General features: G+C 40.5%; 1 protein-coding gene across 1 annotated transcript in view; it reads left to right on the forward strand.

The window, feature by feature from the left end:
- The window catches only part of MTMR7 (myotubularin related protein 7), a 77,357-nt gene extending 66,250 nt beyond the window's left edge, over positions 1 to 11,107 (forward strand). Inside the window, 4 exon segments of the mRNA XM_026648012.1 lie at positions 3,362 to 3,651; positions 5,833 to 5,973; positions 9,632 to 9,758; positions 10,337 to 11,107. Coding sequence (XP_026503797.1) covers positions 3,362 to 3,651; positions 5,833 to 5,973; positions 9,632 to 9,758; positions 10,337 to 10,696 — 918 coding nt within the window. The 3' untranslated portion in view covers positions 10,697 to 11,107.
- The last annotated feature ends 7,074 nt before the right edge of the window (positions 11,108 to 18,181 follow it).

Genomic DNA, 18,181 nt, shown 5'->3' on the forward strand with positions numbered 1-18,181 from the left:
AACCTAGAAGTGAAAGTAAGGCGGAGCGTGCACGGGGCTGAGCGGGGTCGGCCGATGCTGGGGCGCTCCCAGCTGGGGTCCTGCTGGCTGCCGGAACTCTCCTGCAGGCTGGCGCTGGCGGCCCCGTGCACTGAACTAAGCAGCAGGCAGTCAGGCGAGTGAAAGGGGCGGGCGGGAGGCGTGGTGGAGGTGTCCTCTTCCCAGCCTGTCCTGCTGCCCCTCTCTCGCCACTGTGGCTGGATACCAGGGCAGTGCAGGCACGTGCCGTCCCTGCGGCGTGCACAGCTGCGGCCCCTCGGGGGGAAGGGAGTGGCAGGCCAGGGGGTCTTCTGCCGCCACCCCCCATTTGCCTGCAGATGCAGTGGCCCCACACAGCTGGCCCACAGCTCCCTTGGCAGGAACAGGAACAGCGTGTGGCAGGGACCCATCCACCATCCAGGTAACCTGGCTGCAACCGGGACTGTCCCAGGCCAGCCCCAAGCCCCCTGCCCCTCCAGGACTTCCTCCCTACACACACACCCCAGCCCCCTGCCCTGAGCCCCTCATGCCACCCAACCCTGACTCCTGCACCCCCCCATGCTCCCAGCCCTGACTCCTACATCATCCACATCCCCACCCCCTGCCCTGAGTGCTCCTCCACACATCCCCAGCCCCTGAGCTCCTCCCCCCGAGGGGGGTTGCAATATGACAGTACCTGTAAGAAATTTAAGTTACTTTCACCCCTGCTGGAACCCCAGACCAGCAGCGGACTGAGCGGAGCCAGCGGTGGGCTGAGCGGCTCATCCCGCTGCTGGTCTGGGGTTCCGGCCGGTGGCCCCGCTCAGCCCACTGCCAGCCTGGGGTACCGGCAGCCAGCCCATCTGCTCCTGGCCTCGACCCAGCGCTCTTCAGTCACCCCCTGCTGTAGCCCACATTGGAAAATTCAGCAAGGAAAAGTGAGGGCAAGGATCACACTAAACTGATAAGATCTGCATTTTAATTTTATTTTAAATGAAGCTTCTTAAATATTTTAAAAACCTTATTTACTTTATATACAACAATAGTTTATTTATATAATATACATTTATAGAGAGAGACCTTCTAAAAACGTTAAAATGTATTACCAGCACTCGAAACCTTAAATTACAGTGAACTTGGCACACCACTTCTGAAAGGTTGCCTACCCCTGCTATACCTTTTAATTTCTGTTTAACTAGCTTCCTCATTTTTGTGTAGTTCCCCTTTCTGAAATTAAATGCTGCTTCTTTGGTGTTTCCTCCCATCTCTCCATCCCTCACAAGGATGTAAATTTAGTTATATTATGATCATTATTACCAAGTGGTTCAGCTATATTCACCTCTTGGATCAGATCCTGTGCTCCACTTAAGATTAAATCAAAGAACTACCTCTCCTCTTGTGCGTTCCAGGGCTAGCTGCTCCAAGAAGCAGTCATTTATGGTGTCTAGAAACTTTATCTCTGCATCCCATCCTGAGGTGACACATATTCAGTCAGTATGAGGACAGTTGAAATCCCCCATTATTATTGAGTTTTCTATTTTTATAGTCTCTCTAATTTCCCAGAGCATTTCACAGTCACCACCACGATCCTGGTCCGGTGGTTGGTAGTATATTCCTACTGCTATACTCTTATTATTCAAGCATGAAATTTCTATCCAGAGAGATTCTATGGTACAGTTTGATTCATTTAAGTTTTTTAATATATTTGACTCTATGCTTTCTTTTACATCTAGTGCCACTTCCCAACCTACTCTGTCATTCCTATATATTTTGTACCCTGGTATCACTGTGTCCTATTGATTATCATCATTCCACAAAGTTTTTGTGTTATATCAATATCCTCATTTAATACCAGGCACTTAAGTTTACCCATCTTAGTATTTAGACTTCTAGCATGTGTATACAAGCACTTATAAAATTTGTTACTTTTTAGTTGTTACAATTGAATGGGACTCTTTTTCATTTGACTGTTTCTCTTCAGTTCCTACCTGTGTTTTATCAACTTCTATCTTCTCCTCCTTACTAGAAAAGAGAGAATCCCCATTAATAGATCTTCTCATAGGGATGTCTCTGTCCAAACCATGTGCTCCTACATACCTGTCGACTTTCCCCCAGCCCTTGTTTAAAAATTCCTCTATAATGTTTTTAAATGTACATGTCAGCAGTCTGGTTCCATTTTGCTTTATCTGGAGTCCATCCTTCCTGCAATGGGTCCTTCTTTCCTAGTCTATAGGCAAATATTCCATCAAATTAAAACAAAAGATACGTCAAGTAAAGGAAATATAAAACAATGTACTGATTTGACAAGTTGTATTATGCCTCCAAATCTCAACTGTCTTTTTTTGCTAATTAAACAATTTGCAGGCTTTTTGTCCATAATGTGGACATATGCCTAGAGTTCCCTGCTTTTGTGGGTTAAGTCAAGTCCTTAGAAAAACATTCAAAGCACAAAAGTTATGCTGAAGGTTCATTGTCATATTACTTGATTTCTCTATAGGCAGATGCTACAGTGACAGTTATTAAATAACATTTAATAATTTGAGGCAGTTTTTACTGGAATAAAGTTCTTATAAGATTCCAGCAAGAGTTTCAGTGGTTAAAATGACATTCTACAATATCTTTAATAATAATTTCTACAAGATATTGTAGGCATACAATCACCATTGATAACTGTAATCTCCTTAATGATACTGCTATACCTCTTTGAGGCATTTAAGTAATGGCAGGTTCTAATTTAGAAGAAATTATTTTTATGATTTCCTACTCCATTGGCCTATATATACTAGATACAGAACAAACAACTAAAGATACTTCCTCTTTTACAGGTCAAGGTCAGACATACAGCATATTGTCTCAACTGTATGCATTACATATTTTCAGTCCCCTCTTAATTGAGGTAATCCAGTGTGAACAGCACCAATAAACCTAATTCTATATAGAGAAGCGGTTCAAAGCACACCTGCTAACACAACAGAATGTAGCTGTGCCCTAGGATGCTCTCCCCAAGGAATTCCACCAACAGAGGGCAGCCTTAAACTACGATTGGAGGGTTTTTTTGGGGGGTGGGTAGGAGGGCACCATAAAAGTCTCTCAGCAAAGGTTGTCCTGGAGATGTGCTAATTAATAGTACGTAGACTAAGGGTGTTCATGGACATGAGAGACTTGTAGCGCACACTAGTACCAGGTATAAAACAGCAGGGGACTCTGGAAGTTTCCCCACAGAGTTTCTCCTGTGTGCTTTGTTCCTGACTGGCAAGCACAGCACTCCTTTGGTTCTGTGAACAGAGGTTTCCACACCTGCCTGATTTTGTGATGTGACTAAAAATTCACCATGAAACCCATGACTCAACTCTCTCCCACAAAGCATTTTTTTTCACCATGTAGTGCTCTAGTTTTCATAAAGGATTCCTATTAGATTTCAGGTTATAATGGTAATATCTTGTATTATTTTAGGTATGGCTATTTAGATGGAGATCCAAAAGAGAGATCCCCAGTTATTGATCAGTTCATCGAGTGCGTTTGGCAGCTAATGGAACAGTTTCCCTGTGCCTTTGAGTTCAATGACAGATTCTTGATCCACATACAACATCATATCTATTCCTGCCAGTTTGGTAACTTTCTGTGTAACAGCCAGAAGGAGCGGCGAGAGCTGAAGTATGATTTTCTGTTCTTTAACTACATAGGTATATGTGGGTTTTGCAGATTTTGTGTGTATTAAAGATTAAAATGTCTATATAAATTTGCATGCCTCAAAGTGTAGCAATGTACAATTCTTGCCTGCCAATTCTGGCAAGATAATTTAACAAAAAAAAGTTGAGCTTCTGTAATGTGCAATGCTGTATATATAATCTATAGGTGCGGAAGTGATTTAGGGCCTCACTTGAGCCTTGGTATACTCCTCAGTGTGATTGTTCACATCCCAGAGCTATGTATGTATGAGAAATCCATTTCCCCTCCTAGGGTTGAATCTTCAAGTTTCCTCAGAGCCAGATTCCTCTCTGTCCCACCCACTCCTTTTGGGTAAGGAACTGGGGTTCCTGCTGGTGACACCCTGGTTACCCTGGTCAGGGGAGACAGTGAACTGACCTCTTGCGCTGTTAGTTTTGTACTCTTTGATTGTACTGGAGTTCTTGTGTTCATCACATACTCATCCCACGAACTGTCCAGCAGTACAAATTTCCTGGTTTCTTGTCCACTAGTCCCATTTTAAGGTCATGTGGATGGTCACCATAGAACTGTTCTAACCCACCCAGTGCACACAAATCATCTGGTGGCTCCCCTGGTTGCAGATGTACTCTCCCTTCTGGGTTGACACTTCCATATAAGTCATCTCATTGTGCTTTTGCAGCCCCAGAAATCTTTTCCTGTAAGCCTCAGGAGTCAGTTCAAGTTGAAGGATTGAGGCTTTTAAAAATTGTTCATAGTCCACAAAATCTGCCCCTACATTTGACTGTTTGCTTCTATGCCTCTTACTCCCAGTAAGGGGTGTTATAGATCAAAATGTAGGCAGTCATACCTAGTGGTCAGAGCAGTAGTGGTCAGGAACTATAGGTCAGAGACAGAGTCAGGAATCAAGCCCAGGGTCAGAGCCAGGGCATAGAAGCAGGGACTTGGAGCAAGACAGGAGTGCAAGAACTAGGAGCTGGACAGGAAGGCAGGAATCAGGAAAGAAGGCAGAATCCAATGTAGCATCCAGCCAAGGATTCCTGTAGTTGCTCAGACAACTTCCTGTGTCTCCTTCTGGCTTAAATAGTGAGTCTGAGCCACGCAAAGAGGCTGGACATCTCCTCCAATTGGGAGCTTTGTGGGCAGTGCCTATGGTGAGCTAGGGTCCACCAGCCCACGCTCCCCGCTGGTATCAGCAAGCTGCCATGTGGTGGCTGTGGCCTGGAGACCCAGGTTCAAGACCTGTGATTCCTTCAAAGGGCTCACCCTCCTTCCTGGGCTTCAGAGCCCAAGCTCCAGGCTGAGCCACAACATCTACAGTGCCTCTTTTTAGCACCATATGTCACACAGCACACAACTGTTTCAAATTGTATCTGCACAAACTGCTGATCCCCAGAACCTGCGGTGAGCCACCCACAGAAAAAAGTAGAACTTGGCATAACTCCTGTAGTCTGTAAGGGAATGGTGCCCCACTGGTAACTGGCCATTCCTCCTGTAAAGGCAGAGTCGCCATTATCTGTTACAATGCTACTGTGGCTGCTCAGCAATCTGGTGCCAACTTGAAATGTCAGCACACTAGCATGTGGCTGAAATTCACCCATGGTGTGGAGAACCAGTGGAAGTCCTCTGTGCACTTATGGGCTGTGGGAGGAAGGTTAATCACTGAATAAGTAGCTGCAGTGGAGTGCCTGACCCATTACATGCTGCAGGAAGTGTCTGTGCACCAGGCCCATGTAGGTCAGCAAGGCCATGAAGAGGGGTGGAGAGTGAGGAGGTGTGGAAGAGGCCCGGGGATTCATGAATATACAGATTCAGTGGCCTCAACACAACACAGAACTGATACAAAGGATTAGTGGCTACTGTTTCAACTCATAGAAGCCCTGGGCATGGGCCCTGAAACAGAGGCTACGTTTTTATTTACATAACCCCCATACATTCCACGTCCAGTTACTCTGGCTTTTCAGAGGTGCATTGGATTTCACCTTTAAAGTCCAATGAAGGAAAATGGGCCTCTACATTCTACAGCTATAATTTGTGTAATTTTCTTAAGAGGCTCTGAAGCTGATTGTAGTGAGCAGCAAAGAGCACTGAAGTGTCTTCCCTAGTCTCTAGCTATACCTGCACCTCTGGAAAGCAGTTTATGTATTTTTCTTTTAAATCCTTTCTCAGAATTCAAGAACGAACATATTCGCTTTGGGCTCACTTGTGGAAGAATCGTGCAGATTACATGAATCCTCTGTATAGAGAAGACCACAGTCAGACCCAGGGGACACTGCGCCCACAGACAGCTCCCTGCAATTTCTTGTACAAGTAGGTGACTTCACTTATTGTTGCCATTGCATAGTGCAGGTTACTAGTGGGGTGTATTAGAACAAAACTTCTCATCTCAGAACTTAATCTTATACTGTATATTTTATTCTAGTACATTGATAGATACAGTGGTAAACTCCCTGCCTGCCAATACTCAGACAGGGCCTCTACACTATGTCACAGCATTGGATTAGCTACAAAAGAAGCTTGTGACTAAAACTGCATTGATAGTTGTGTGTACTTATTACATGCATAGGCATTTGTTCCACTGTGGGTACTAGATTTCTGCCATATCAGATTTTGTGATGAATCTTTGATTCCCTGGGTCAATCAGCATCACAGGTGAAACAAGTGGTTTCAGAAAGATCATAGGATCTCACTCACATTTGTTAAAACAAGTACTTAGTAAATAAGCAAATAAAATACTCTGTCCAATGTTGCTGCTAAATTCTAGGTAACACTGGGAGGGTAACTTAGGCCCCACATATTTTTTAGGTATTTACAAGTTTCTATAGAGGCTAATATCATCCAAAATGTTACTATTATTTTTTCAAATAACAATCTATTTTGCTGCTAATACAAGAAAAGTGAAAGTGATTAAAAATTATTATAAGTACAATTGAATAGTTATTTTCATATTCCAAGCTAAAGGATATGTTAAAATGTAAACAAACAACCTAAATGATTAAAAATGAATTAATGTTAATATTCTTTCATGTTTAACACTCTAGGTCACATTTGTAACCCAGGTTTAAAAAAACAGTTTAACTAAAAACTCTAATTGTAATCTGACAGTGTCCCTTTAGGTACAACGATATTTGCAAAAGAGATTTCCAAAATATGGGCCTGATACTGCAGACACTTACTCATGTAAGTAATCCCATTGACTTTAATCAGACTACTTTGAGTAAGGGTTTGCAGGATTGGGCTTTTTGTGTTAATGAATATAGGGTTGGGGGGGACATTACTAAATTAACATAGATTGTTTGGCAAAGAAAAAATAAACCACTTAATACTAGGTAAAAATCTCCTAGAACTAGGGTGACCAGATGTCCTAATTTTATAGGGACAGTCCCGATTTTGGGGGCCTTTTCTTATATAGGCACCTACTACCCTCCACCCCTGTCCCGATTTTTCACACTTGCCCTCTGGTCACCCTACCTAGAACAGCTCTGCCAGCCCTTTGGCTAGACAGATGAATTCTTAATTCAAGTCTGTTACTTACTCTGTCTGCTGAGCTACTTACGTAGATAGTCAGGTGCTGGCCACATGTTACCAGAGAATTAGAAAATAGGGGAGGAGTGATATTACACAATTATCCAAACATACTTATGGCGTACACCCTCCTCTGAGCTGACTTTTCAGTTGCAGGCTAACAGGAACAGTTATTTAACTGAGAACTATGTCAACAATTCACACAAGAGCATGCAGATGGGTGCATGGCTAAGGAGCAAATACACAGAAACCGGCTTGTAAAACCCCGGGCTGCTTCCACTTTCCTAAGGGCTTCTTTTTTAGCCTAGGTTATTATTTTACAGGTCTCTTACTTTAAATTAATTGTAGTGCAGTCTACAATAGCTTGGTATCACTAACCCGCAAAGATTTCATAGAATCAGTAGTTAAGGTCTCCTTTCAGGAATGCACTTTAGCATGTACTTAAATCCATCCATATTCTGCATGTTCTAAGCCCTGCCTCTCAAAGGGAGTTAGGTAAATCTGGGTTGGAGGAAAATGCCTACTTCCTTTTGGGATTCACAGCCATAAACACACACCTGGAGATGACACCTAAGCCAGTTTTTGGAAAATGCTAAACGAGGAGTCCCCCTTATAACCTTTAGTCCAGTAGCTAGGGTACTCACCCTGGATGTGAGAGACCTCAGTTCAATTCTACCCTCTGCATGATGTGGAGAAGGGATTTGAAGCTGGGTTTCCCCCCTTCCCACAAGAGTGCCCTAATCGCTAAGCTATGGGGTTATCTGGTCGGGTCTCTTGCAATCTCTCCTATTGGAGCTGTTCCACTGTGTATAAATAATTAATACAGGGAAGGGAAGAGACTCAAGTTCAGATCAGGCCTCCACATCGGGGGCGGGGGAGGGGGTTGAACCCAGGTGTCCCACATCCTAGGTGAATGTGCTAACCACTGGGCTAAAAGTTATAAAAGGGGTGGGGGAGTGGGTGCAGGCACCATCCCTGCCATGACTTCCTCTGTGCATTTTGTGTGGGTTTAGGGGGTTAGAGAACACTTACTAGATCAGGCCCCGCAGGGGAGAGGGGCAGGGCAGGACCCCCAGTGGGGTTTAGGAATGAGATAGGCGCCTGGTGCCCAGACTGAGATAACTATGCATACGTTCACTGTCAGAAACTGAGATACCTAGGGGACTATAACAGTGGAAATTTAGATGCCTGTAGGGTTAGGCAGCAGCTGTGTGGGGGTTTTGAGGATCTCAGTGATGCCTAAATATTGGATTTAGGCACCTAAAGTGGCTGTTAGGCATCCAAGTGCTTTTGTGGATCTAGCCCTAAATGCTTTCCTGAATCAATCTGGGACCTAATCCTGAAAGTTGTAGAGTATCTGAGCAGAACCAGCAGATTTCATTAGTTTCATTGAGAGTTGTGGCACTCAGCACCTCTCCGGATCAAACCTATGATTGTACAGTGACAACCTGAGAAGAAATCATCATAATAAAATACTGTTTTACCCATGTGATGCAGCAGGTGGAAACAGGCCCCATGAATCTGTTGGGTATTTCATAGACTGCCTTGTGAACACATATTGAGACATCTCTGTGCCAATATGTGTTATTTTGTCTTTTAACATTAGGGTCAAATTTAGAGCAAGTATAAATGGGTACAACTCCGTTGATTTCAGTGGAGTCATGCTTAGCTACACCAAGTACCCAAAAAGTACTTTTCAGCCAGGCCAACAAAACACAAACTCATCCTTGAGATATTTTTTGGCTCTTGTTGTTAAACATTTTTGTTAAATGTGAATTTTTAAGTAACATTTCACACCATAACTTTTAGATGATGCTTCTGATTTTTACCCAACTTTCCAGTAAAAAACTACGCTCAGATGAGCTGTGGCATACAAAACTTCAGGAGGACCAGTTGTTCTTGAGGAAAACTGGAGAGGGGCTAAAATTGGACTTATAATGGAAAGCTGGCTTCAACCTTAATTTTGATGCAGCTACTACTGCGCTATACTATTTTTAAATAGAGGGTATAGAACAAATAAAAAATACAACTTAAGTTATTGTTCTTCTTAGCAAAGGTGTGTATTTATTTTGACAGAACATGCATTTTTGTTGACAGTAAATACATTTAATAAGTTTAAAAGTTTTTTTTTAAAAAGAATTACTATCACTCAGAACTCCAGACAGATTAGATCAAAGCTGTGGTCTAAATCAAATGTAGCCTGATGTTTCTTAAAATTGTATATAATTGATTTATGCCAGTATTAGTCTATAGATTTACATTCTTATGCTTCTTTTTCATTGTCAGTCATACATGATCAAAAGTAGTAAAACATGATCTTGTGGTAGTAAATCTGTTTTTCAATTAACATCATGCAGTGAAGTGCTTACGTATGTTTAAGACCGTGTACTTCTGCATACCGCCTGCATTTAACACTTCTGAGAGTCCCTGCTATCAATTCCAGGTTCTGGAGTGGTATGTATACCCGCTTTGAAAAGGGGATGCATCCCCGGCAGTCAGTTACCGATTACCTGATGGCAGTGAAAGAAGAAACTCAGCAGTTAGAGGAAGAGCTGGAAGTCTTAGAACAGGTAAAGACACTTGATCTGATTTCCCAGACTTCATATTCTCTAAATAAGGCTAGTTATTGGGGAAGTCTTTGATGAATTTCAGCTAAATAGGTAGTTTTTGTTCACCTTTCTACAGGACATGTGCAATGGAGGTCAGGCATATATAATACCAAGATGGCAAAAATAATCCATAAATGTATACTATTACTTAAAAAGTGGTGGCACCTACCATCTGCGGTGTGCTTTTCAAACACAGAGGGAGTTTCTGGGATTGAACTCAATGGGAATTTTTTGCCTTTGACATCTGTAGAAGCCAGGAGTGGGTTTTTTTGGAGGGTAGGGTGAAATTTTGCCCTAGTACCTGCACAAAACACACACTCCCACATATGGCATAAAGGCTGACATGATTAAAGGTCTGTGTAATCCCACTGCAGTTGAGGGAAGAATTCTGATTGTCAAATAAATAGTTGCAAAGGGTGTAAGTCAGATTTTGACCTTAAGTATTTACATTGTGCCCATCACCAAGGTACGCAAGAGCAGAATTGGGTCCGAAACTCGTGCGTGTGTGTAATATATAAACTATATTGTTTCTCTTTCAGAGACTGGCAGATCTCAAAAAAGTGCAGTTAAACAATAGAAAAGAAAACTCTAAGCAACAAGACCACAACACACACTTAGGGCTTTCTACCTCTAACAACAGCATAGCTAACACACCCCAGGATTACATTAATAATGTGAAATCATTCCCATCCCGGAGTCCTTCACAAGGAGACGAAGAAGACTCAGCCCTGATTCTGACCCAGGACAACCTGAAAAGCTCTGATCCTGACCTCTCAGCCACCAGTGATCAGGAGTCAGGTGTGGAAGATTTGAGCTGCAGGTCCCCAAGCGGTGGTTGTTGCCTGCCTAGTGAAGACAGTGGCAAAGATTCAGATGAAGCTGTGTTTCTCACTGTCTGAAATGACATCTGTTCATCAGATGAAGAACAGGCACTGTCCTTGAACATTTAAAAAAATTCCAAAGAAAAGGAGCTGTGCAATTGTGTATGTAAAGGTCCAGGCAGAACAACCACTTATTAGCTGTAATAGGACACAATGTTAATGAAAGGTAATCTCTGCTATTATGAACATTTATTTAAGCCCCTTGTGGTTGATTCTTTTAACCTTATCAGAGCCATGAAGAATTATTCATTTATTTTTGCTTTCCAAATGTTATTTTTATATTTCCGTAATTATGCCTACTGTACATAACTGTGTTTTTGTTGAGTATTTTTGCCTTGAAGGTAGTTGTGTACATTGTGGAAATATTGGGTTTCTTAAAATTTTCAAATTTAACAATTTTGTGAAAAAATTTCTATTAAAATCCTTTCAAAAAAGATATACTGGCATTAGAAAAGGTTCAGAGAAGGGCAACTAAAATGATTAGGGGGTTGGAACGGATTCCATATGAGGAGAGATTAAAGAGGCTAGGACTTTTCAGCTTGGAAAAGAGGAGACTAAGGGGGGATATGCTAGAGGTATATAAAATCATGAGTGATGTGGAGAAAGTGAATAAGGAAAAGTTATTTACTTGTTCCATACTATAAGAACTAGGGGCCACCAAATGAAATTAATGGGCAGCAGGTTTAAAACAAATAAAAGGAAGTTCTTCTTCACACAGCGCACAGTCAATCTGTGGAACTCCTTGCCTGAGGAGGTTGTGAAGGTTAGGACTATAACAGGGTTTAAAATAAATTCATGGAGGTTAAGTCCATTAATGGCTATTAGCCAGGATGGCTAAGGAATGGTGTCCCTAGCCTCGGTTTGTTAGAGGGTGGTGATGGATGGCAGGAGGGAGATCACTTGATCATTGCCTGTTAGGTTCACTCCCTTTGGGGCACCTGGCGTTGGCCACTGTCAGTGGACAGGATACTGAGCTGGATGGACCTTTGGTCTGAGCCAGTACGGCCATTCTTATGTTCTTTCAGCAAAGTAAAAGTAGAAATGACAGAAGCACATGAACAGGATTACTTGGGTGTGTAAATGGGACCCCGACCCTCCAGTTGGATCTGTGTGGGTGGGTCTTTGAGTAAAACAGGAAGAATATAAAAATAAACGCACAAACATTTTGGTAAACCATGACTTTGCACTGAATGATAAGCATCAGAGTTTACTTTATTATTTGTATTACCATAGCACCTAGGAGCCCAAGTCATGGAGCAGGACCCAACTGTGCTAGGCATTATATAAACATAGAACAAAAACAGTCTCTGCCCAAGGGGCTTACAATCTAAGTAATAAATAGTTTTGTTGTTTTTCTAGCCTTTACATAGTATTATTTCTATAATCATTCCAAAAAGAGCCAATTTTTAAAGACCACAGCTAAAATTTTCAAAAGTGCCTATGTCCCATTGACTTTCAGTGAGACTTTTGGAAATTTTACCCTAAGCACCTAAGGGCCTAAGTTACTTTTTAAAATATTACCCCAAAACTGAAGTTAAAAGGATGCTTTCAGTAGACTAGGCCCAGAAATTAGATATTGCAAAAAATATTTTCTCAAATCCTATCACTGATAGAAATGTCTTGTTTTAAAATAAATTCAATTAAGACATTTTCATCTGAATGTAAATTTCTCTTGCTGTATTTGCCAACCAAACATGGTTGAATATTGCTAGGATGTAAAAACCTATATGTGAAACTGACTAGAAATAAGTAATTTATTTTCACTGAGTGAAGTGAAAAAAAGCAACAAAATATGTTGTCTAAAATGATTTTTTTTAACATCTATCCATTTTAATAAGTTAAGATCGTATTAGTAACAAAGGTCTGGAAATATGCAATTTAAAAAAATTAATTAAAACTCTGTTTGAAGTAGAAGCCAGTAAAATACTAACATTTTGGATTCTCTTGTTTATACTAAATTACTTTACTTTGTCTTTTATTTTGTGTGCCAGCATTTACAATTGAACCATTTAAAAATCTAATTTATTGGTCCTCTCTCCTTATCTTTTTTAAGTAGTTGAACATAAAATGGTAAAGTTGCAAGTTTGCTTTAGTTATATTTCTTGTTAATGTTTCAAGAACAGTTTTTACAGGCAGAGTTTGCATAGTCAGATGCCATACCTATTCCTAAATTTGTTGATTTTTAATAAATTTCTAGTAATTTAGTCCACTTTTGCAGGGAAGTTTTCATTCTGATAAGAAACTTTGTGTGTAAAAAGAACAGCTAGCCTCCAGCCTCATAGGAGAGCTGCCCTAATTGGACAAAAGAGTTAGTTGCTCTTAGCAAGCCTTATTTTAGCATTAAATTCAATGACCAGATCCTCAACTTCCAGAAATCCTTGTAGCTCTATTGAAGTAAATGGAACTATGACAATTTATACTGTGCTGAGACTCTGGCCCTATATATTTTAAAATATTTATGCATTTTTAATAAATGAAAGTCCTGATTTTAATTGTACTTTGAAAAAGTGTATTTCATATTTATATTTTGAACATGGGCTGTAAAGTTTGATATTAAAGGGAATTTTGAATGGGTTTTCTTGAAGAAATATACACACACAATCAAGATGGCAACGAGAACAAGTTATGCAAATACATTCTGCTTTAAAATACAAAAGAATAGTAGTTTTCAGAGATTCTCACAATATTGTTGCACATTAAAATGTAACAGTGTAGATTATGGTGTTACTTTGTCTGTGCTGTTAGACATATCTAGAAATAGATGCAAAACTTAAGAATGTTATATATGCAAAATGGAAGCACTAGCTTCATGTTGCTTGTGAAATTATTGTAATGATCTTCATATGTAAAATATGACTGTTTTAGACACCCATCTTTATAGAGCAGTTCCCACTTGTATGCCTTACAGTGCTTGGAACTTTGGTTTAGTCATTTTCATTGTAAATGTGTGTGTTGTAGCATTATACTAGCCTGATGAAAAATACTTAAAAAAATAAACTGCAACGGTTGCATGTTGTTGTTTCACATTAGTGCATTAAAGAGAGGCTTGCTCACATAGCTTTGTAACATAATGCTTAGGAAATTCAAGAGGCATATCAATTGGAATGAGAGATTTTTTCCCCCATATTCTCCTACATCAGCTAGTCATTATCTCCATTTTTGCAGAAAACAGACATGACCACTATTATGAAATCCTATTTTAGTCACCCTAGAACTTTTGCATGACTACTCTGTAATTTGAGACACAACACAATGAGTGTGGTGGGAAGAAGAAGAAAGAAATTAAAATAACCATGTAATCTAGGTTAACTGTTTATGGTGGCAGATGGTTCTAACAGTGAAATCCTGTTGATCTCAATGGGAACGAGGGCATTGATTTTACTGGGGCCAGGATTTCACCCATCTTTAATTTAATAATAATAAAAAAAAATCCCTAAACGCTGGTATCATTGGTTGTCTGACTTTTTTTTCCAAGACAGGATTTGGAGTGGAAATTTGAAGGGGCGGGTTGGCAATTTTCACGGATTAATTCATAAGTAATTCATTTCTACACTCAGAGGCCGCATGGAGATGGCATGGGAGAAGCGGACAAAGAGAGGAATGATTGGGCATTAGTTGTGGAGTACACAACATGGTAAAAAACAAGAGACAGTTGGGAAAGGCTTTGAAGGTGAGATAAAGAAATTTGAACTAGCTGGCTCAAAACCAGAGGCAGGCAATGAAGGTTTTTAAAATAATCAAGGAGAGGAATTATGTGGTCAGAGCCACCAGCAAGAAAAAGAATGCTAGAAGCCATATTTTCAGTGGATGGGGCGAGAAGGTAGAAAGCAATGCTAGTTCATGAGGCTGGAGATGAGGGTGTACTAGTCCAGATGGGCGATGAGGAGGGCCTGAACTAGGTTCAGTGCTGTCGAGAGACACACACTCACGTCAGTTTGATAATGAGAAGGCAGGAGTTGGAGTCTGTGGGGGACAAAGCACAAGGAGTTGAAAAAATAACCCCCAATTACAAGGCTACATGACAAGGAAGAATGGTGCCTGCAGTGATTAGAGGCTTGGTCTTCACTCAAGAGTTAACTTGGGCTCTAATTTGGCTGTTGCCTTTAACCTTGCTGCTCTCCACAAAACCCTCTCAGCCAAGCATGATGTTGATTTACATCAGAGCAAGCTGGCTAGTCCTGGGATATAGGCTAAAGCCTTTGTGCTATTTACATGTTGGTTAGTAACCTGCCAGTTTTGCAGGGAATATGCAAGCCACACCACTCAAGTGCTTATAGCCCTGCACTGCCTTCCCACAATTCACTGGGAAAGAATCATAGTGACTTGGCTTACAACAGCACTAAGAACTATGGGCTATATCCCCAGGAGTTCTGGCACATTCCATGGGTGAGTGTAGTACTAATGTGGACCCAGTAACTTGGGTGTGGCCACTCACACGTGGCTAGCCTGGGTGCTGATGACGTAGGTTGCCATGAAGACATAACCAGAGATGGGGTATATACAACAAAAGATAAGCAATTCAATTTTAAACTAAATGTTGCTAAGTTGCCAGCAGAAGAAAAGATGTCAGATCAACTCTAATTTAGATCTTCTCCAAGCAGAGCTTCAGTTTTTTTTGTTTAAGATACAAAGGATGTACACTGGAGGAAAATCCAATGAGGCATTTGTTTATTCAGCACTTATGAGGATGGAGCCCAGATACGTTTTTTCTTTCTAGTAGCTGGCAGTATTTGTCGCCTTCATTTACTCAACTTTCATTAGCTGCTGAATGCACTGTAGTTTCCACAGACACATACAGAGGGCTATATGATGCATCTTAACTTCTTTAACAAAGGACAAAAGCTATAAATTGTCTTGATCTTTAAAGGCAGGTCAGATGTGTCATTTACAAGGGCGATAAAGACAGCTGTGAAAGCCAATAATTTTGACCATTGATTAACACCATAGTACTAGCCAATCCTCAGCTGAAACTAGTTTCTGAAGGAAGCACGGGGAGTTGATGGTGTCCAGAGACTTAAGAGGGACAGAGTAATTCAGTACAGAGGGCTGGGCATGTTGGCCCTGAGTGAGTATTTATCCCAGTATCAGGCTGGCTTTCACATTCACCGGTTGTGTGGGAGAAGCTTCCCAGTGCCATTATCTGAGCACCAGCCACAGGAATACAAAACAGCCTGTCCAGCACTGACTATATTACAACTAATAGCAATTAAGAAACATGATAAATGGTTCCAATTTCACTAAGAGGACCTGCAGTCAGAGTACATGGTATCCACATGGTAGGTAAAGGACCAGTAGATTGATTATTTTAAAAAGCTTTATTTATAGTTTCACATATTACAATGTACACTAGTCAGTCAGGTACATATACACAACTACCTTAAACTTTCTCCCTCAAGGTTTATAGTCAGACTTACTCTTGAGCCTCAAGGGACATATTCCTAGGTCTTTAAAAGGAAGCAGTAATGAAGACTGGTAAGAAACCGTTGCTTGCCCTGACTGTTTCTAACCTGTATTTGGCCAAGGTCCAAAGTGGTACAGCTATAGGAGCATCTGAAGAGCAAAAAACCATGTGATTAATTCCAAACCTGTTTATAAAATGGTTATGCAACTGACCCAGCTAGTAACTTACAATCTGCTTATATTTAATAAAGTCTGTTGCTCATAGTGCTGGTGGATAGAGTTGAAATTTGATAGTTATCAACCTCACTTCAGAATAAAAGAATGTGAAACAGATTGGGAAGTATATGGCAGATGTTAAAATGGCCCCTTTCAAGAATGTGTAATCCCAGTGGGAGATCTTGTCAGCCAGCTATTGTTGTATACGAGACATTCCCAAAGGAACGTATTTGACTTCGCTGCTTTATACTGCAGGTGGAAGAAATCTTTTCAATATATGAAGTATTATGACCCCTACACAGAGAATTCAGCTCTGCATGTCAGCTGTCAGTTGATCCAAAGGAGAAGGATAGAGATTTACATTAAATACAAAAAATGTTACTACTGAGATAGAAGTTAATATAAGGTAATTACCATTAAACAGCAGCAAACAGAGAAATTAAATCAGTTACTGCAGTACAGAAGTAACCAACTAAAGTAGAGGAATACTGATGACAAATTAGGTCCTCTGTTCCTATTTTGCAAATTACTGAACTGAATATTTACTGAATATCACCATTTTTCACTTGGTGTAACACATCTGTATACACTTTGGCACGAAGTGTGAGGCTATGCAGTGCAGGCTGTCAACAGGCATTAGTCTGTCTGTCTTCTCTAATACTGTATTACACATTTCCTAAAGTTTCATTAGGCCTAGAACATGCAATATTATAGAAAACAGACTTTCCATAGGCCCAACAGCAGCCTCCATGTTCCAGCACTCTCAATGGGACAGCTATTTCAGAGTGGAGTTGCAGTAAATCTACTTAATGTACATGCACTATAAGGGAAGGGAAGAGGGAAATTGTGAGCTACTTATTGTTTTGAAAGCCACACTCACATACTTTCATTAATCAGTGTGTAGAACATACTCTGAGGGCTACAAAAGAACGTAATATTTGGTGCAGGTGCAAAAAATAAAATAAAATAAAAAGTTTCAGGTCAGCCTGAAACAAAAATGTTTTGAAATTATCGGCAAACTAATATAAAAAAAAGTAGCGTGTCAATCTAAAACATTTAAGTTTAGATTGAGGGTTTTTAAAAATAAAATTGAGGGAAATTCAAAAATATTTTTCTTAAACAAAAGTTGAATCATTTAACTTTCAAAAATGCTGAAGTGAACTGTTTCAACATCTCTGATGGGTGCCCCTTCCCAACTGACCAATCCAAATTCACCAATTGTTTTAGCTGATCCAAATCTGCATTTTTCAGCAAAAAAATATTTGAGGCAAAACTTCTCCCAGCTGTACATTTTAATGTTCAAATGTTTTTTGAGGATTAAAATGTACAAGTCATCTTTAAGGGTAATGCTTTAATTGGTACAAGGAATATAATCATCATATAGTCTCTTACTTGCCTAGTACCTCTCATCCTGTAAGATCTCTATCTGGTTTACAAACTGAAACTATGCTCAGGGATCACTTTGCCCACCACCATATTAGCAGCTGTTTAAAACAGCACACCACAGTACAGAGCACAGAGAATAAGTTTTCCTAAATAAAACTGCCAAGTAACTATATGAATTTAAAAAGCACCCATCAATGTAATTTAGGTAAAAAGAATATTACCCCATTTGAAATTTGGGCAGCATATATGGGTTAATATTCCTACACTTGTAAGAAGTGCTAATGGATCTTTACTGACTACAAAGAGTCAGATTTAAGTTTTACCTCAAGCCCAAAAAAACCCAGCATTTCCAGGAACACAGTGGCTATATTAACACAATGCTGGAAGCATTCAATTCAGTACTGACTTAGAGGTTAGAGTGACACCTACTGGTAGAAAGAACAGGAGTACTTGTAAAAAGAACAGGAGTACTTGTGGCACCTTAGAGACTAACAAATTTAT

The sequence above is a fragment of the Terrapene carolina genome, unplaced genomic scaffold (genome assembly GCF_002925995.2).
Source record: "Terrapene carolina triunguis isolate 2854851 unplaced genomic scaffold, T_m_triunguis-2.0 Scaffold66, whole genome shotgun sequence".
Lineage (NCBI taxonomy): Eukaryota > Metazoa > Chordata > Testudines > Emydidae > Terrapene > Terrapene triunguis.